Genomic DNA, 21,418 nt, shown 5'->3' on the forward strand with positions numbered 1-21,418 from the left:
TATTTTCATTTGCATTCATTCTAAATAATTCATACTCATGAGTTAGTGCATTTATCCTAGATCTTTTAACATCTGTAGTTCCTTCATGTGTTAATCGAAGAGTGTCCCACATTTCCTTAGCACTCTTACAATTTGAAACCCTGAAATATTCATCCATTCCCAGGGCAGATGTTATTATGTTTTTGGCTTTTAAGTTGTATTGTACTCGTTTTCTATCCTCTTCAGACCATCTATCTCTAGGTTTTTCTATAGTTATGCTTTCACTTGATGAACTACCATCTACTGAAACTCTTTCCACTGTGGTGGGTATATAAGGCCCTATTTCTATGACTTCCCAAATATTTAGATCTATTGCCTCAATAAAAATTTGTATTCGGGTTTTCCAATAATGGTAACCCTCTCCATTAAAGATTGGAGGTCTATTGATAGAATTCCCTTCTGGAAATAAGAAATTTGCTGAGGCCATCTTTTTCTTGAAGCTTCTAAACTTTATACAAGAATGAAGCTCTGATACCACTTGTTAGACAAGTGGCCTCAGATATATTAAGAAGGGGGGGGGGGTTGAATTAAGATATTCCAAACTACTTCCCCAATTAAAAATCTATTTCACTTTTTATTCAAGTTATAAATTCCCTTAATAATGAACTTCTTAAATATTGATTCAAATAAAACAATTTGAATATAAAGCAATAATAAACAAAGGAGATTAAGGGAAGAGAAAGTGCAAGCTCAGATTTATACTGGTTCGGCCACACCCTTGTGCCTACGTCCAGTCCCCAAGCAACCCGCTTGAGAGTTCCACTATCTTGTAAATTCCTTTTACAAGTTCTAAACACACAAGGACAATCCTTCCTTTGTGTTTAGAATTCCTTTACAACAAGAGACCCACGGTCTCTTAATCCCTTAGAGAATGAGGAGAAGAAGAAGAATGAATCTCTCTAGAAAGAGATAGATTTTACAGATTGAGCACTCAAATAATTCCTTAATGAATTGCAATTGAATTGGCCTAGGAATTCTTAAGAGGATAAAATGATTTTTGCTCTTTGAGAGGATAAACACTTGTTGTTCTGAAAAACTCTGAGCAAATTCGTGTTATAAGTCACATATATATAGACCAATGGTAGTCATGAATAAAGCCTTTGAAAAGTTGTGACTCTTAGAAATATTTTTCTGAAAATCCTGTCTGGTAATCGATTACAGGAATTGTGTAATCAATTACAGCTTTTTAAAATTTGAATTAAAACGTTTATTAACTGCTGGTAATCGATTACCAAAATTGTATAATCGATTACACAGTCTAAAATTTCGAATTCAAATTTTAGTAGCTGTTATAAAACATATTTGGCCACTGGTAATCGATTACATCCTCTGGTAATCGATTACCAGAGAATAAATTCTTTGAAAAACACTTTTTAATTTAAATTACATGGCCAAACCTTTGCTAATTCAATTAGGAATTCCCTTCCTAATATACTAGTGATCATCTTGATGTTGTGACTTGTAATCTTGAAGTATTGTCTTGAATTTAATCTTGAAAAGCCCATTTGCATCAATTGCATCATATCATTATGATCATCATCAAAACACCAAAGGCAATTGCATCTACATGAAGGGTTATAAATCTATAAATACTCCCTTGTAACTAACTTTCAGATTTAATAATGAGTTCCCTTTTTTTTTTACATTTTTTCTCTCTTTTTCTCTTCACTCAATCTAAAATGGACGGGTTTTGTGACTCAGACCGAGTTAGGCATGCTATGTTTTTTAAAAAAAAAAATTCAAAATTGACCTTAAGGGGCCCAAAAAATGCAAAACGATTCATTTGTGCCTGTTCGTTCTTGGTTTCCTTTATTACTGTTGTGCGTTCTCACAAGAGCAGCATGCCCTAGTCTTTGTCCATTCATCGCTGTTGTGCCTTTTCGAGTCTCGCTGTCGCACGGCCGGTGACGCGGAGGCGGGGCTTTTGGTTGAAAGTCTAACATAGGCACACCGTTGCGGAGGTAGAGCTGTTGCGTCGCTCCTTCATTCGAAGTATGAACTCGCTGGAGATTAATAATACATTTGAATTCGCGTAGCTTCATTAATTTGCTTTCGGTAAATAATACAATCTTCCTCATCCAATAAGAATGTTCCTATCACCTCAATGGTCTAAAATCTGAAACTCAATAACAGTGGAGATGTTCCATTGTCTAATAAGTAATGACTACTATGAATCAATGAATCACTCATCAAGTCAACATTTTTCTGTTTCGTGTTTCACTAACTACTATACTGATTGTGGATGTTTATGTTTTGTTTTTTTGTGACACGCATCAGTGTCACTTATGTATTCCTATCTATGCAACTTCTGTGTAAAACTTAACAATAGATTCTCGAAAGTTGTTGACCATAGAATTTTTTAGTTGTTTACAGCTAATTAACCTTTGTTATCTTTAGTTATTAATTTGTCTATAAAGATTAAAGAGGAGAATAACAATAAGAGCTACTTCTCACATATCTATGATTTTTGTTACGTTGGTGCAGATGGTTTGTGCTCAACATATATCATCCCTTATTAGTTTAGCTGTTAAATTTGTATAATTTATTTATGTTTCATACAACTTAAGTTTTGAACATATAATGTGTTTCATACAATCTAAATGCAGAGAGCTATTACCCGAATGTAAACAACTGTAAACTGTTATGTTTCAAACAAAATTAGTAGTTAAAATGAGTTACTTTAACTAGTTTTGGATTTTAGGTACTTTATCATGACAATATTTTTAAACTTGGAGTATGGACTTGTATTGTTAAGAATTTTATCTGTTACTTGATATTAGGTACTTTTTCATGACAATATAATTTTAAATTTGGAGTGTGAAATATCGATTGCTAGTTGAATCCTGTGAATTACGTGAAAGTAGGATACTTCCAATGTGGGAGTCCAGTTAGCTATATATATATATATATATATATATATATATATATATATATATATATATATATATATATATATTAACTTTTTAATATATACCGGGTCAAATAGTGACCCACCGGTTCAATCACTGACCTATTAAACCAATGCCTCAATCGAGTCAATGACCAATCCTTGTTTCACAACAATGCATATACCACAAAACAAACACCTAAGTAAGGAATAGATTAAATAAAAACAATGAAGATGCAATATTCAACTCATAATCAGGTAATCTTGAGGTAAAGATAAGAAACTATTTTGGATTCTTCATCTTGGAATTTACATAAGTGGAATATGTAACATCCTATTTTTCGTAAGCTAATTTTAAAAAAATAATTATTATTTATAAATAAATAGAGTTTTAGAAAAATGATGAGATTTTATAAATAAATAAATAAGGAAATATATTTATTAATTAAAATAATGATTTAAGATAAAATAAAAAAGGTATTTCATTTATTTGTTTGATAGAGAATAAAATAGAGTTTGTTTTTGTAAAATAATAAATAAATAAATAAAGTAAGCCTAACTATAAATAGCGTTAGGTCAGTTTTCACACTGACGGTGTCTCTTCTTTCCCTCATCTTCGTTTTTCCCCTTCTCCTCTCAAAACCCTTTCTTTTTCCCGCAGCCCACCAAATCTGTCTTAGAAAAACAAAGATCTCGGACTCATTTACCGCTGGATCCTCATGAAATTTGAGCACCACGTTCGCAACCGAATTTCGAGCATTCTCACCGTTGGGAATTGCAAAAACATGTCAGAGCTAAGAGAAATACCCTTCACACCGTAGCTTTCTCTTTTCCCGCAGAAACCCAAAACGGTCTTAGTAAAACTACAATTCCGGTTTCGTTAACCATTGAATTTTCATGAAATTTTGATACGTGGTTCGCGATTCAATTCCGCACACTTTCACCATTGGGATTTCTGAGATAATATTCATGGAGAGAGAAAAAAGAATCGCACGAAGACAGTACATATGGAGTCTTCAATGTCTTCTCCGTCTCTCTAACGTTTGGGAACTCTATCGGAGCAGTCGGAGGAAAAACTGGAGGAATCTCAGGAAACCGCTAGAGATGTCGCTATCGCTGTCAGAAGACACGTGAGTCCGCTTAGAGGTAAGGGATGAATTATTCACAATTGGGGTTAGTGAGAATATGTGTAGGGATCCTTAGAGGATTAAATTGAGGTTTTGTTTTGGGAAGCTTATTAAATTGCAATTTTTCCTTTATGATTATAAATAAAATATTGATGTTCTGATGAGAATTGCTTGATAAATTGTGCTCTTGATATTTGTATATTTTGACCTATGATTTTGATATAATTGTGTAATATTATTTGAGGGGTTTTAGTCCCCAGGTTGTGATAGTCTTTTGTATAAACTATTATATTGAGGATATGAAATGATGATTCAAATTGTGAGTATATGTGGTGAATTGAACATGTGATGAATGATGGAATACATGTATATTGAGATGTGTATTGTGTTGTGAGCTATGAATTGTACAATTACACAACTGTAAGACCCTTTAAGGGTGACAAGTTTTGCGCGACGAGTATTGTGATGAGATCCATTGTGGGAACCCGACGAGTTTAATCACAAGCGCGATGAGTTAAAATGATTTTGAAAATAATTGAGTAGTTGTGAGTATTGCATAGTTCATAAGTAAAGTGAATATGATTCATGAGGTATGATAATATGTTATTTTGAGATTATAATATTGTGATTGAAATCGACTGTGTGTGATAAATTGAGTATGCATGTGATTGAGATGTTATGTGCATTGAGTTGTAAACTGTAGATTGTACAATCACACGACTATAAGACCCTTTAAGGGCGACGAGTTAATACGAAGTCCCTTCAAGGGTGACGAGTTAATGCTAAGTCCCTTTTAGGGCGACGAGTTAATGCTAAGACCCTTTAAGGGCGACGAGTTAATGCTAAGACCTGTAAAGGGCGACGAGTTAAAAATATTTGAGAATAATTGAGGAGTCGTGTGTTTTGTACTATTCATAGATAGAGTCTGTGTGCTAAAATATTTTCTGGGTTGGCCTTGGGAGAGGCCTTGATGGACTCTTCGGAGTGTAAGCCTTGGGGATCACCCGGTTTGAGTGCTCTTTTAAGCCTATGTTGATCCCATATGGTGGAGCATTCTCGTAAAACACTGTGACCCTGACTGGTGTCCCTATGATCTTACCTAGTGAGAGTGACCTGACTTACTAGTGTGTGGTTTATCTTGTCATGTACTCCTAGGCACCCGACGTGATTTTTCACTGACATGATACCACATTGCATGTAGGATTCAGTCTTAATGTATATGTTGCATAACGCTTGTGTATTGATCGATATTGATTGACTTGATGATATTGTATTTTGATCCTTGAGTACGTGAATGTTGTGAAAATAAATGAAATGTGTGGTGTTGTGAGGTAATGTTATGCGACAAAGTGGTGAAATAACGTGAGTGATGCTTAAATAAGTTGTATTTTGTTTATATGATATTTATACCTATATGTTATCTTGTTTCTCTCCATTAGTTAGAAATTTGATAACTCACTCCCTGTGTGTTGTTTGTGTTTGGATCCTGTGATGATCTTGAACTTTGTGCTCGGGGAAGCAGATGAATAAGTGGATGACTATGAAGAATCTCATGCTAGAGAACAAGAACACAACGCTCTGATAGGATGTGACATTAAGGTATAAGTTCTATATTAATTGTATGAAGCTTAGACAACCTTGTTTGAGCCGAGATGACTTTATTATTTATTTGGACAAGTTTGAATATGATGTAGAAGGAAGGAAATGTGAGTCTTTTACCACTTTGAAAGGCTTGTATTTAAAAATATTTTAAAAATACTTTTAATTAATATTTGAATTTTTATTCCTTTATTAGTATATATGTGAGGGGTAAAGGGTGTCACAGAATAATTTAATGATCTTTTTATAAGCAAAGAATTTATTATGATAGAAGACAAAGGTACAATATATGACTAATTTAATAATTACACAAAATTTACAACTATAATTTCTTCCAAGAGCATTTCTAAATGGTTAATTTCTTCCGGAAGAATGAGAAGCTTTCTTTCTTTAACAAAAAAATAAGGTGCTCATACCTTTTTGAGTAGATATGGAGCACCTGCAGTTTCATTTCATATTCAGCTTCAGTATCAGTGTCCTTAAATTCCATAACAGCCAACACTTGCTCTGCATCATTGTCGTATTCAACATCAAATTCCTCTTGCTTAAAACTGTATCCACTCAAATCTGTCATAGAAGGCCTATCTTCCCCTGATAATTTAAGTTTCTTCTGTCCAATGTTCCGATCTGCATGAGACTCTACTAAATAAAATGCAATTTTCAACATGTTAACACATTAAATTTATATTGTATAACTTCCTATCTGAGCAAGCAGCTGACAACACAAACTATTTTTTTGAAACTAGAAAGCATTTAAATATCATATGACGTGAGCACCTGAATTATGCATGTAAAGATGTACGTGGATTACTGTTAGCTGGCTCCATTAAAAAGGCCTATGTCAGAAAGAATAAGGGTCAGTGGATCCGGACTCAATTTGGTTAATATAATACCTGCCTCAAATGGTTAATTGAGTAACATCACCAACTAGTGATACATGTTTTGTTAGAATAACCACGGGCATTTCATGTGTCGCACATGAACTAGTTCCCACTATACTAGCAATATAAACTGCATTATTCAATGTTGCTGTGTGTGTGTGGCTGAGTGTCAATTCTCTCAAGCTTTTCCATCCAACCCCTCTAAGTCTAAACTATATAATAGATAGACAGAGTGGTTAATTAGAGGAGTTAGATAAGCCACAGGACTCTCGAACATCCAAGAGAGTGTAATCTATTGATGAGAAATTATGCCAAACACCCAATTAGGGATGCGAAATATTTTCCTAATTGTCGAAAGATTAGTGACATCAAATTGGTTCTGGAATGAAAATGTTCAGTCATCAAATAATGTTTAATTTTATCCTAGAAAAAAAATCTCCTGATTACTTTGATCTAAAAAATAACCACCCAACAAACAAATTATGCAATAACAATCTTTTAAGACAATTCATGTTCTAAACATGAAGTCCAAACTAGGGGGGTTTAGTCATTCTAAAATTTCTAAACTAGCCAATGTTTACATTCTGTCAAGAGCAATTAACATACCAAAAGAAATGCTAACTCAAAAAACAAAATGAAGAGCCAGTATCTTTCACATCATTCTTCAGAAAACATACCTTCCACCTTAACTCCATTATTTTGGATCACGCTGGAAGCCTTCTTAACTGTACTCGAGTAAGCTTTGCCACATGCTGAACCCATATCATGCATATAAATTATACCCAATAACAATTTCGGTACAAAATGATAAAAGCAGACTTTTCTCATGCTATATGATTGTACCTGAGGTTAACCTAGACATGGTTTGATTATTGATTTCTTCCTTCTTTGATTCTTCATAGCTGAGATGTTCCGCCAAAGCATTAGCATAGTCATAAACGATCAATTCAAATAATCACAGTTAGTGGGTAACCGTACTTTATTCCATCAGCAAAGGGAGGTTCTTCTTTCAGAGTAAGCTCTGTAGTTAGAGAAAATTCTGCAAGAATAACATGTAATGGGTTTAAAAATGCAGAAGAACTTTAGGTTTAAAAATGACCAAACACGTGTGATGGGCAATGAAGTTGGCATTACAACAAAGGAAATGAGAATTGTCTTCTGAAGGTTTCCCCTTTACAAAAAGGTTTCTCATCCTCCTACTATTTAAGCTAAGTCCCACCTCCCTTTCCAACTAAAATCACGTAACTGATTGTACTTTGTAATTCTAATTATCTCTAATACTTCCTGAATCTTATCAATTCAACGAGTTGGTTACATACTATGCATGAAAATTCATGGAATGGAACAAACTAATCAAGTCTCACATGCAAAATCTACAAAAGTTATGATTTTGGTTGACATTGAGAAACGAACCTTTCTTGGCTTCATGCCCCGTCATCATTGCAAAGAGTTCCTCTTTGCTCTTTCCCATAACATGAGACAAATCCTGGGTGTGCACATGAACAATTACACTGTGCATTCAAATGATAGTTGCATGTGTACTATTAATGACAGTTCTCAAACAGTCTTACAGGGAGAGGAAAACATGGCGAATTCATATATACAGCATTATAGTGGTCAATACATTGAGATTTGCTTTTTGTTCCAACATATTCTGCAACTTCATTCCAATTCTCAAATCCATACATTTCAATTCCATATAATAAAAATTCATTTAGAAACACGAATTTTGTTAACAAGTAATAAGGAAGAAAAGTATACATAGTATAACATATAATGCAAAAGAAAAACACAGAATAGACGTGTTCCATGTACTCAAATCTCATACCTCTAGAAGTAACATCTCTTCATCCGCATTCCAATCTGGACATATAAGTGGAAAAGACAGATTATCCTGTACAAGAAAAAAATTACTTTAAAACTTAAATTAACATATTAATATATTAATAATGGACATGGATGCACATATGCTGGAAACTTGTTAGGGTATTGAATATCCCTAACAGCAGAGGAAACAAGAGGAACAGAAAATAGAAGAATATACGGAAAATACTGGGAGCAAACTGAATTTATTCAAGAAGGAAACCTTCTTCCAAGGGAAAACCCTTTACAATTTCTAATTCTTCTCTACCCCTTCCTCTAATGAGAATACTCTTATTTATAATATCCTAATCCAACTAATTGATAAAGATAGAACAATAAAGATAAAGATAGAATAATAAAGATTAGATGATAGAATAATAAAGATAAAGATACAATATTAAAGATAGATGGCCCTAAAGATTAAACTAATAACTAATTCGATCCTATCTCCCGTGTAGGGGCATTCTTCCTTCTAGAATAGACCCTCCAGATAACTGGTCTATCTTGAGATCTAACAAAACTTCATTCAAAACAAAATTTTGTTACTTTTATCTCAAAATGTTACACATATGATGATAGCATGCATATCAAGAAAGTTGAGAACTCATTCAGCTTTTATCTTCTAGGAAGGGCATCGAAGAAAAAGGAAAGAAAGATCATATGCATTCTAAGAACAAAGTTAAGAAAAACATCAAGAAGTCAGCAACAGCCGATTCTGACCCATTTAGGAAAATATTTCGAAGGAAAGAAATTTTTATAATCATTATGCAATAAAGCACAAAAGTTACAGATAATTAAAGCAAGCACTAATTAAGTAATTATTCAACAAATTATTAACAACCTAGTTTATCAAGCAACAAAGTATTGCCATTAAGGAATTGATAACAACCAACTTTCTTAGTACATTCTCTAGCATTTTAATGCTTGCTTGTTCTTCATTCTTAGAGGAAAAAAAATAAGCACAAGAAGGAAAGAACCACGTCTTATTTTATAAGGACAAATTTTCTGCAGAATCTACATGTGCAGGTAAACTGTCAGAAATTTCTGAGAAAGCAACACTTGAAGAAATTTCAGAAAGTGATGTAGCCAACGGAAACCAGAGTACAGGCGTAGAGGTTGAGTCAGAACCAGAACCATCAACTCCTCCAAGAAAATCTAGCAGAATTTCAGTATCATTAGATAGGTATTCCCCTTCATTGCATTATTTGTTGTTAACTGATGCTGGTGAGCCATAATGTTTCACTGAGACTACGTAGGGGAATGACTCTATTGAGTGGGAGCTAGCAATGAAAGATGAGATGACATCCCTTTAGAAGAATAAAATGTGGTCTCTAACTAAATTGTCAGAAGGAAAGAAAACATTACAGAATAGGTGGGTCTATAGGCTAAAGGAAGAAATTGACGATAGAAGAAGATATAAGGCGAGACTTGTGGTGAAAGGGTTTCAGTAGAAACAAGGAATTGATTTCACAGAGATCTTCTATCCAGTTGTAAAGATGACTATCATTAGAGTTATTATGAGTATTGTAGCTGTAGAGAATCTTCACTTGGAGCAGTTAGATGTTAAAACTGCATTCTTGCATGGGGATTTAGAGGAAGACATCTATATGACCCAACCAGAAGGTTTTGAAGTGTCAGGCAAGGAGAATCTTGTGTGCAAGCTTCATAAAAGTTTATATGGCTTGAAACAAGCACCGAGACAGTGGTACAAGAAGTTTAATGAGTTTATGAGCAACTCAGGATTCAACAAATATGACATGGACCATTGCTGCTATGTTAAGAAATATACTAATAGTTATGTTATCCTTGTCGTGTATGTTGATGACATGTTAATTGCAGGATCTAGTATGACAGAAATTAACAGGTTTTGAAATGAAGGATCTTGACAGGTTTTACCTTGAAGATTCTAAGACCAGGAATACCCCTTTGGGATCTCATTCGAGGTTTTCAAAGAAGCAATCTTTGCAGACAGATGAAGAAAAATGTTACATGTCAAGAGTACCATATGCATCAGCAGTCGGGAGTTTGATGAATGATATGGTGTGTACTAGACCTGACATAGCACATGTAGTGAGAGTTGTCAGTAGGTTCCTATCAAATCCAGCAAAGGAGCATTGGGAAGGCGTAAAGTGGATACTCAGATATCTGAAGGGTACTTCATAGATGTGTTTGTGCTTCAGAAAAAACAATCTCACTTTACAGGGATTTTCAGATGTAGACTTGGGAGGAGATTTTGATACCAAAAAAAACACCACAGGCTACATTTTTACTTTGGGAGGTACTGCTGTGAGTTAGAAGTCTAAACTTTAAAATAGAGTTGCTCTCTCAACCACGGAAGCCGAGTACATAGCTATCTCAGAAGCAGCTAAGGAGATGATTTGGCTAAAGAATTTTCTCAATGAATTAGGGAAAGAACAAGATAATGCTTCAATGTTTAATGACAGTCAAAGTGCTATAAGTCTTGCTAAGAATCCAGTCTTCCATTCCAGATGCAAGCATATTCAATTAAGATACCATTTTATCAGGGAGTTGATAAATGATGGAGACTTATCTTTGTTGAAGATCTTAGGATCAGAGAATTCAACAAATATGTTGACTAAAGCTGTTACAACTGACAAACTGAGGCTTTGCATTGCCTCAGTTGGCCTTCAAGGATAATTGAAGATGAATGTGCTACACTAGGTAAAGAGTCGATGAACTCATTGCTTACAAGGAGCTGCTAGAGTTTGGAACTTAGACCCCAAGTGGGAGAATTGTTAGAGTTTGTGATCTTAGTTCCTTTGTCCCATATCGCTTGGTTTGTAAAAACTTGTGTCTCATTAGTGTTATATATAGAGGCACCTTGTAAGCTTTTATATGTGCAAGTAATAAAAAGTTCTCTTAGTGTAGCCGTTGACGTAGGCACATACATTGTGTGCTGAACTACGTTAAACTTTGTGTTTTTCTCTCTTCTCCTTATTCCTTTCTCTTCTTATCAGCCCTTTTTCTCTTTGATCTAAAACAGAAAGCAATGAAAGAAACAACATTACATCATAAGAGTAATTAAACAAAAATATGTAGCAGCTAGTAGGAAGCATTCAAGAAGAATTTCAGTGCATCTAAGGACGTGCCCACAAACAACAGTCTACAACAACAACAACAACGCCTTATCCCACTAGGTGGGGTCGGCTACATGGATCAACTTCCGCCATAATGTTCTATCAAGTACCATACTTCTATCCAAATCATTTAGTTCGAGATCCTTTTTGATAACCTCTCTTATAGTCTTTTTGGGTATTCCTCTGCCTCGAATTGTTTGTCTTCTCTCCATCTGGTCTACTCTCCTCACTACAGAGTCTATCGGTCTTCTCTCTACATGCCCAAACCACCTAAGTCTATTTTCCACCATCTTCTCTACAATAGGCGCTACTCCAACCCTCTCTCTAATAGCTTCGTTTCTAATTTTATCCTGTCGAGTCTTACCACACATCCACCGCAACATCCTCATCTCCGCTACACCTACTTTATTCTCATGTTGGCTCTTGACCGCCCAACATTCTGTTCCGTACAAAATCGCCGGTCTTACCGCAGTCCGATAAAACTTTCCCTTTAGCTTGATCGGTACCTTTGCATCACATAACACCCCCGATGCTTTTCTCCATTTCATCCATCCTGCTTGAATGCGATGATTCACATCCCCTTCAATTTCCCCATCATCCTGTATTACAGACCCAAGATATTTAAACCGTGTGACTTGAGGGATAATATGGTCTCCTATTTTCACCTCTGAGTTAGAAACCCTCCTTCTTTTGTTGAACTTACATTCCATATACTCCGATTTGCTTCTGCTTAGGCGAAAGCCATGTGTTTCTAGAGCTCGTCTCCAAGTTTCCAACCTCTCATTCAACTCCTCCCTCGACTCTCCAAGGAGGACTATGTCATCTGCAAAAAGCATGCATCTCGGCGCTATCTCTTGGATTTGTTCCGTGAGGACATCCAGAATTAAGGTAAAAAGGTAGGGGCTAAGGGTTGACCCTTGATGTAAACCAATTGTGATGGGAAAATCGTCTGACTCTCCACCCTGTGTCCTAACACTAGTCGATACCCTATCATACATATCTTGGATAGCTCGAATATATGCAACCCTAACCCCTTTCTTCTCTAGAGCTTTCCACAAAATCTCTCTAGGCACTCTATCATACGCTTTCTCCAAGTCAATAAAAATCAAGTGCAAGTCTTGTTGGGCCATGCGATATTGCTCCATCACCCGCCGTAATAAATAAATCGCTTCCATGGTCGACCTTCCCGGCATGAAACCAAATTGATTCTCAGTAACTTGAGTCTCCTTTCTTAATCTCCGTTCGATCACTCTTTCCCATAATTTCATGGTATGACTCATGAGCTTGATTCCCCTATAATTTGCACAATTTTGTATATCCCCCTTGTTCTTATAGATTGGCACTAACGTGCTTCTCCTCCATTCCTCCGGCATGCGTTTTGACCTCATAATTTCGTTAAAGAGTTCGGTGAGCCACTCAAGACCTCTATCTCCAAGAGTTTTCCACACTTCAATAGGTATGTTGTCTGGCCCCACCGCCTTACCATTACTCATTCTTTTCAACACTTCCTTTACTTCCTGTTTCTGAATCCGACGATAGTACTTATAGTTCCGGTCCTCTTCTCTTGTGTCTAGACTGCTAGAGTCATATCCATATCCATCATTAAATAAGTTGTGGAAATACGCCTTCCACCTTTCCTTGATATCTTTTTCATGCACTAAGACTTTGCCTTCTTCATCCTTAACACACTTTACTTGATCCAAATCTCTAGTCTTCCTCTCTCTACCCTTAGCAAGCCTATATATAGATCTTTCTCCGTCCCTGGTTCCTAGAGCTTTGTATAGTCCGTCAAAAGCTTGGGCTCTTGCCTCACTCACCGTCTTTTTGGTTTCATTTCTAGCTATCTTATACTTATCCCAAGTTTCAGAATTTCTACACCTAGACCACTCCTTGAAACACTCATTTTTTACTCTAACTTTGCTCTGAACATTTTCATTCCACCACCACGATTCTTTACCCCTAGGTCCAAAACCTCTAGATTCACCCAACGTCTCTTTAGCCACTTTAATAATCTCTTGGGACATCTTGTTCCACATATCATTTGCACTTCCTTGTGATTGTCCACACCAACCCTCCCATATCTTTTGTTGGAAGATTCCTTGTTTCTCACCCTTCAAGTGCCACCATTTGATCCTTGGTGCTACCATAGGACTTCTTCTCTTTGCCCTATCTCTAATTCTTACATCCATAACCAAAACTCTATGTTGGGTAGTCAAGCTCTCTCCCGAGATAACTTTACAGTTCAAGCAATACTTCCTATCAGACTTCCTGATAAGGAAGAAATCTATCTGAGAACATGTCCCTCCACTTTTGTAAGTGATAAGATGTTCCTCTCTTTTCTTAAACCATGTATTGGCTATAGAAAGATCCAAAGCCTCCGAAAACTCCAAGATGGATTTACCCTCCCCATTCATCTCCCCTAGGCCAAAACCCCCATGCACCCCCTCAAAACCTCTAGCCACGCTACCTACATGTCCATTGAGATCCCCTCCTAGGAAAACTTTCTCTCCTTGGGTATATCCTGAAGTACCCCTTCTAGATCCTCCCAAAATTTTACCTTAAAGTGTTCTGCTAACCCAACCTGAGGTGCGTACCCACTAATAACATTAAAGGTGTCCTGTCCCACTACCAATTTTAAGACTATGATACGATCTCCTACTCTTCTTACATCCACGACATCCTTCTTCCACTCCTTGTCCACAATAATCCCTACCCCATTTCTTGATCTGATTTTTCCCGTATACCACAGCTTAAATCCCGAGTTGTCTAATTCTTTCGCTTTTTCACCTGTCCACTTAGTTTCTTGTAGGCACATAAAATTGATCTTCCTCCCCACCATAACATCCACTATTTCCATAGATTTTCCAGTAAGTGTGCCTATATTCCATGTACCAAAGCGAATCCTCCTGTCATGAACTAGCTTCTTTACCCACACCCGTTCACGAAAATGTGGGAACCCTTGCTTACTTTTCACTACATCCGGGCGGTGATGCAGCGGCCCTTGCTCTTTTGACACTGTACTCGAGCCATACAGCGCGTTGCTTCCGGGCAACGACCTAGCATTCACATTATTACGTAATTGATCCATGTCATAGAGATTCGACAAAGTTTAACGTTGGCTGTCGAAAGCCTAACACAACCCTCTCCTTTTATCCGGGCTTGGGACCGGCTAAGAATAGCAAAGCTACCCTAGGCAGGATTACAAAATAAAATCATTCTAGGACAAGAAAAGTATACATATTTCTTTTATATGAGGAAAAAAAACTAATAACTGTAGAACTTGAGTTTTTTCCTTATTTCCATCTTCAAATCTGAAAACAACCACCTTATTGACAAAAGCATTTTAAGAATCCCTTGCATCCAAAATGTTGATCCTGTGGCCGTGAATGCCTCACAGCTGATGCACAGAAAGCATTCCAAAAATGCATATTTCCTCAACATCTTCAACTACCATTGTAGATTCTCCTAAATATCTTCATTAAATATATGCTTGCCAATAAATTTTCCCACAAAATGTTTTCTTGCTTAAATATTAACAAATGGAAATTATAGAAGAGCTTTTAAATACATTGATGGAATATTCTTCACAACTAAATACCTAAATGTAATCCCAAAATTTAACATCTTTCATATTATAGTGAAGTAGAGGCCTTAGTCACATACAAAATAAAGAGAAAATTCATTATGATCAATGAAGATTGTAAGTAGTCACTCCACACTCAAATCCTAATCCCTGGACACCCAAGTCCTTTTCATAACTTATATTTTGTACACTTTAAAACTTATAAATCAAGTCCTTCCACTCCCACCACATATCTCCTTGTTAAGATTCATAGAGAAAAAGAGACAAAATCTGAGAAAGAGTTTTGTAAGAAAAAAATGTTTCTATATCCAGAAAAAACTATTACAATAATGAGATACAATATTTATACTGTTAGAAAACAGTACTACAATAGAAATTGCAATTCAGTTGAACTAATTTGAAACTGACTGAACTAAAAGTAATTACCCAACAACTGACTGAGCAATCTAAACCGGTGGGTTTAGGCTACACAGGTACAAGTACAACCATCTTTACATTAACAAAAAACAAGTACAACAGTATATCTATAATACTTTGCTACAATGGTATATCTCTAATATTCTGGTACAACGGTACATCTCATCTCTAGTATCCCCCCCTAAACTCAGGAACATGAGTTTATTATGAGAGCTTCAAGGCATACTGATCACAGAGCTTTGGTGAGACGTGAGAGTTTGAGCTGCAACGCAGCAGACTATTAAGTTGTTGTTCAGCACCTTTTCTCTATTGAGTATTAAATTAGAAGTATACTCTCTCATCTTGTCCCCTAACAAATGGTATATGCCAGCAAAATCAAGGATCCACTCTCCAGTACTTTTATGCTTAGAAAAGACAAGAAAGGAAAGTGTTCATTACCTTTGTGAGCAGTGTTTATTGTGGAAAAGCTTTTCTCCGTGTAGGACTAGAGTATCAAACCAGGACATATGCTGATTTCTTGGCATACCCACAGAATTGGAAAGACATAAGATTGCTGAAACTGTCAGTAAATTCTCATTGGTAGCTAGTGTCAGAAAGTACCACATCGCCTACCTCGATTCTGAGGGTGTAGTATAATGCTCTTGATTGTCAACTTCTCGGCAACTCTCACACTACAACACTTTACACAGTGACACTTCACTCAAAATCCTTATTGGTCAAAACCTTCTACCGGTCAGAAGCCTCCGTAAGTAGCCTTTTTCGAGACCTTGACAACTAGCTCTGATACCGCTTGATTGCTCTAAAGATCATTGACTTTTCCCACAAAACTTTTTAACGTGCTTTATTCTCACTCACACGTTTTTTAGGAAACTTCTCAGAAGGTCACCCATTCTATAACTATTCCAAGTCAAGCACGTTTAACTGGGAAGTTCATGAGTGATAGGCTACCAAAAAATAGATGCATCCTGTTAGTATTGCCTCTAGATCCCTCTCATTCCGGTGTGATTCGTCGGAGTGTTACATGCAGCTTAGATATCTATTGGACAACTTCAGTTGATATCAATTGATTTTAAGATGAAATCTAACAATTGTTACTAGTAACTTGAATTTTTCAGGTTTAAATAAGAATTGTATCCTTTGTGTACCTAACTTGAAGTATAATCTCATGAGTGCCAATAAATTAACAAAAGACCTTAATTCTCAATCATTATTAACCACACTTGCTACATATTTTAAGATTTGACTTTTGGGATGATGGATTGGCAGCACTAAGGAACACATTGGTCTTTTCTAATTCCCCCTCAAGACTTGGTCCTCCTCAAAATTGTTAGATTTTAACTTAAAACCAATTGACATCAAGTGAGGTTGTATAATAAATATATAAGTTGCACCCCAAAAATTGAAGCAGGCGATGTGAGACTTCCTAACACCGTCCCTTCATAGATGCTTGTCAAAATAGGCGAGCCTATCGGAATAGGCGATTTACCAAGATGGGTTATAAACTTTGATATCATGTTAGATTTCATCTTAAAAGCAATTGACATCAACTAAAGTTGCACAACAAATATATAAGTTGCACCCCGAGAATAGATATAGACGATATGAGACTTCTTGACAAAAATGTCTCTTATCTACAATTAAAAATTCCAATGTCCTCGTATGACACAAGTGTCTTGGTCATCTTAGTTTTGGTTACCTTAAATACTTGTATCCAAATTTATTAATCAATAAATATATTTCTTCTTTTAGTTGAGAACAATGTATCCTTGCTAATACAATCACAAAAAAAATTATCCACCACATCCTTCATGCACCAAAATCTTTCCATCTTATCCATAGTGACATTAATAGGGACCCCCTCAAGTTCCAACACTATAGGGGCTCCTAGGTCCCATAAACACACATTCCTCGGTTATTCTACCACGCATTTAATCAACCCCTGAATTTTAGGAGAATCACAGCATCTCATTAATTGAAAGGATTACAATCAACTACTCTTTTTTTATTCCGTTGCTGTAATTTTAGGATCCGTCGTTAATTCTAGGAATATCCTATTTATTATCTCCTTTTTCATTTTCTTCCTTCTTTCTATATGATGTATCTCTACTCATAGGAAATCATTTTTCATACTCTGGTTATAGAGACTAACTCATAACCTCCCAATCATTCCTTATTCACTTTTATAAACATCATCATATAATTCTCTCAATTCATAAATGAAAACCAAAACCAACCCCTCCTCTACTTCAATCTCCGAATCCATCATCCAAGCAAACCCTAAGAATCTGAAAGCAACAACTTTCCAATCAAACAAAATGGTTCATGTGACCATATCAAACCACCAATAAGTACTAATCTTATATACAAAACAAACCATGCCATTGTCTCCAATAATATAAGAAAAAAAAACGCAGCAAGAGTATAGCATTGTAAATCCTTAATTAACTTAATTTCCCTTGACCACCAATCTTAATTAATTTCTCAGTAGCACAGTCCAAACGCAAAAATTGAAACAAAAGAAAAAAGACATGGCACCTCGTAACTAAGTCCAATGAAGTCAAGTGAGTGAAAAACTCGAACATCATTCTAAAGACTCTAAACCCATAATTAATTTAATTTCATTTGTCCCGAAGCTTAATCAATTAATGTCACAGCAGAACAGTCCAAACGCGGAAATTGAAAGAAAAGCACTTTTGGCAATCGGAAACAAACCTGTACTTGGGGTCATCGTCACCGGGGCGCGACGCAGCTCGGCAACGACCCATTTCTCCCTCTGAAACTGAAACAGAAACCTTGCTTGCCGCCAAACAATATTGCTTATGGTAAGTGTTGTTCACTTTTAATTTAGTGTACTTTTTAATTTAATTAAAAATAAAACTAAAGACTAAAATAAATGAAATTTTATTAAATTTTACAAATACAAAGTAGGGAGGATGGTAAATGATTTTTTTATAAAATTAAAGACAATTTATTTTTTTTATTAAAAAGGTATTTTCAAAATTCATACCAAAAAATTATGGTGTACTTTTTGTGTTATTTTATTAGGTAAATGATCTAATTATTCTTCCGGGAAAGAAACACTTGTGAAATAACCCACCAAATATTTTTTTAACAATTTAAAATCCGCATTGACCCATATCAAATGGATGAAAGTTGAAGTAGTATCACAATATATATGTTTTATTTTAAGTAAAATTATATATTAATATGATTTTATGTAAAGTTTTTATTTCTCAAAACTCCGGTGCAAAAGTAAAAAAAAAAGAAAAGAAAACGTAGTCCTTTAATATTTTACTAATATACTTTTGTATAAATTATATTTCATTAAAATGTATAATTTATCATTCATGATTATTAAAATAAGTTTTTATATTTGAATTTTTTATTTACTTATAATAAATATTTTTTATCTTAAATATATATATATATATATATATATATATATATATATTAATTGTGTTGGCATCATTCGAGAAATACCAAATAAGGTCATGAAAGATGACGCATAGAGAAAAAATTGACTCTCACTACCTTATCTTGAGTTTGATCTACGCGATATATGATTCCTAGTATAAGAAACTAAGGTGGTATGACTATGGTTAATTTCAAAAGGTAGAGATGTCTTATTCGTGCATCATCGGTGCGTGTAAGTGTGTTCATACCATGATTATACTGTATACATACAGTTTATATGATAGAATGTGTTCCAAAGATGTACACAGTATTATTTGGCAAATTTCCCCAGATGGGGTCCTTTTAAAAACTATTTTCCCAAATGGGATAGTTTTGAAAGAATTTACGTAAGGGAGCTATTTTTTACGTGATCTGCATGGGACTCTTAGCAAACCATCATTGCCAATGGCGAGTTTGCTGTGCAACGCCCACGTGGCAGGGAAACCACCATTCGTGATGGCAAGTTGGTGTCAGGTGGAACTCGCCACCTCTGCTGGCGAGTCAGCCAATGGTTTTGGAAACCGCTGGTTTGATTGGCGGTTTGGCTTTGCAGGAGGTGCAGGCGAGGTGCAGGCGTAGGTGGTGCAGCTACGGTGCAGGTGCAGGAGGAGCAGGTTGACTGGCTTGGAAATCGCCACCATGACAGGTGTTTTGCTTGTTCAAAAAATTTGTGGCCTATAAAGCAATCCAGGAGGTGCTCCCTTATTCATGCATTCGTTTTTGAATCCCTTCCCTTCACTCTTCACTGCATTCCTTTCTTCTCCTGTAATTGCTGCTTGCTTCCAGTGCACTCATTTTGTTTTCTTCCTACGGGTTTGTGTTATTGGTAAGCATGTTGTTAACTGAATTTTTTTTTTTTTGTGTGTGTGTGATATATATGTTAAGTATAATTGATATATTAATATTAATTGATAAATTTTTTATATGTTGTAGGTGAAGTTTGTGATCTTCTTTGGCCTACACTTTTTGGTTGCTTTTCTTAGTACGTATTTGAGGTAAGTTAATTTATTTTTATCTTGTTTGCTATATACTTTTGTGTTATATATATATATATATATATATATATATATATATATATATATATATATATATATATATATATATATGTTAAATTAATTTTAGTGGAGATATTAATGTTATTTAGGTTAGATTTTTGTAAGTTGTAAGTTATTAGCTGTGTTATATATATATGTTAGGTTAGTTTTAGTTAATTTATAAATATTATTTTAAGAATATTAGTTAGATTAATATACATATGTTAAGTTAGTATTAATTGTGCTTTAGGTTAGTTTTTGATAATATTATTTTGTTTAGATTTTATAAATTAGTATGGTATTATTTGTTTTATATGTGCAGATTTTGGTTAGTATATATATAGTACGTTTGTTTAGTTTAGGTGATAATTTTAAATTTTAAGTAGTATCCTAAAATAATAAAATTATTTGTGTTATAAATATATGTTATAATTTTAGTTGGTATCTAATTATTTGTGTTATACGTACATTAGTTGTAGTTAATTTGTTAATATGAATTTGTTTAAGTTTTTTTAATTGATATGTTATTATTATTTGGTTTAGATTTTTTAGATTTGTATGACATTATTTATGTTATATATATAGTACGTTAGGTTTAGTTCGAATGTTGATATTATTTAGTTTATTTTTTTATAATTTTTATTGGAATATATGATACGTTGTTAATAATATATATATATATATATATATATATATATATATATATATATATATATATATATATATATATTGTTTAAATTTTTGTTTTCATAGTATTTTTTGGATTTATTTTAATTTATGTATGTATTTAAATTTCTAATTTTGTTATTTGTATAGTATTTTAGTTAGTAATTAGTAATTTAGTTAGTATTTTATGTTTTTTATGTAATTTAATTTATAATTTTGTTAGAATGTTAATATTATTTAGTTTATTTATTTTTAATTTTTATTGGAATATATGATACGTTTTTAATTATATATATATATATATATATATATATATATATTGTTTAAATTTTTGTTTCCATAGTATTTTTTGAATTTATTTTAATTTATTTGTGTAATATATGTAATTTAATTTAAATTTTATTAGTTGGAAAATAAATTGGTAATTTATTTAAATTTATGTATGTATTTAAATTTTTAATTTTGTTATTTGTATAGTATTTTAGTTAGTATTTTATGTTTTTTATGTAATTTAATGTATAATTTTGTTAGAATGTTAATATTATTCAGTTTAAAGATTTTTAATTTTGTATAGTATTTTTTTGTTCAAATTTATGTATTTTGTTATTTAGTGAGATTTTAATTAATTTGTTGTAAGTCAAATTAATTTTTTTATGTTAAATTTTTGTTGTCAATTTTTTTTATTATATTTTATTTCACAGTATCAATGGCATCTTCGTCGTCGTCTTCATCAAGTATACAAATTAAGTCTGATCCAATAGAAGGAGACGT

General features: G+C 34.2%; 1 protein-coding gene and 1 long non-coding RNA gene across 2 annotated transcripts; both read right to left on the reverse strand.

Annotated features, from left to right (window-relative positions):
- Positions 1-5,998: 5,998 nt before the first annotated feature.
- On the reverse strand, positions 5,999-9,016 carry LOC102665008 (transcriptional adapter ADA2a). Its single transcript, XM_026125096.2, has 6 exons — positions 8,362-9,016; positions 7,947-8,019; positions 7,512-7,572; positions 7,377-7,435; positions 7,211-7,285; positions 5,999-6,279 (listed from the first exon to the last, which is right to left on the reverse strand). Exons 1-6 carry the CDS (start codon positions 8,374-8,376, stop codon positions 5,999-6,001), a joined length of 564 nt encoding a protein of 187 aa, XP_025980881.2. The 5' UTR covers positions 8,377-9,016.
- Positions 9,017-17,646: 8,630 nt separating this feature from the next.
- LOC121173361 (uncharacterized) lies at positions 17,647-18,309 on the reverse strand. Its single transcript, XR_005888071.1, has 2 exons — positions 18,207-18,309; positions 17,647-17,779 (listed from the first exon to the last, which is right to left on the reverse strand). It is a non-coding gene; the product is annotated as an uncharacterized lncRNA (long non-coding RNA).
- Between the last annotated feature and the right edge of the window lie 3,109 nt (positions 18,310-21,418).

This window comes from Glycine max, chromosome 13, assembly GCF_000004515.6.
Source record: "Glycine max cultivar Williams 82 chromosome 13, Glycine_max_v4.0, whole genome shotgun sequence".
Lineage (NCBI taxonomy): Eukaryota > Viridiplantae > Streptophyta > Magnoliopsida > Fabales > Fabaceae > Glycine > Glycine max.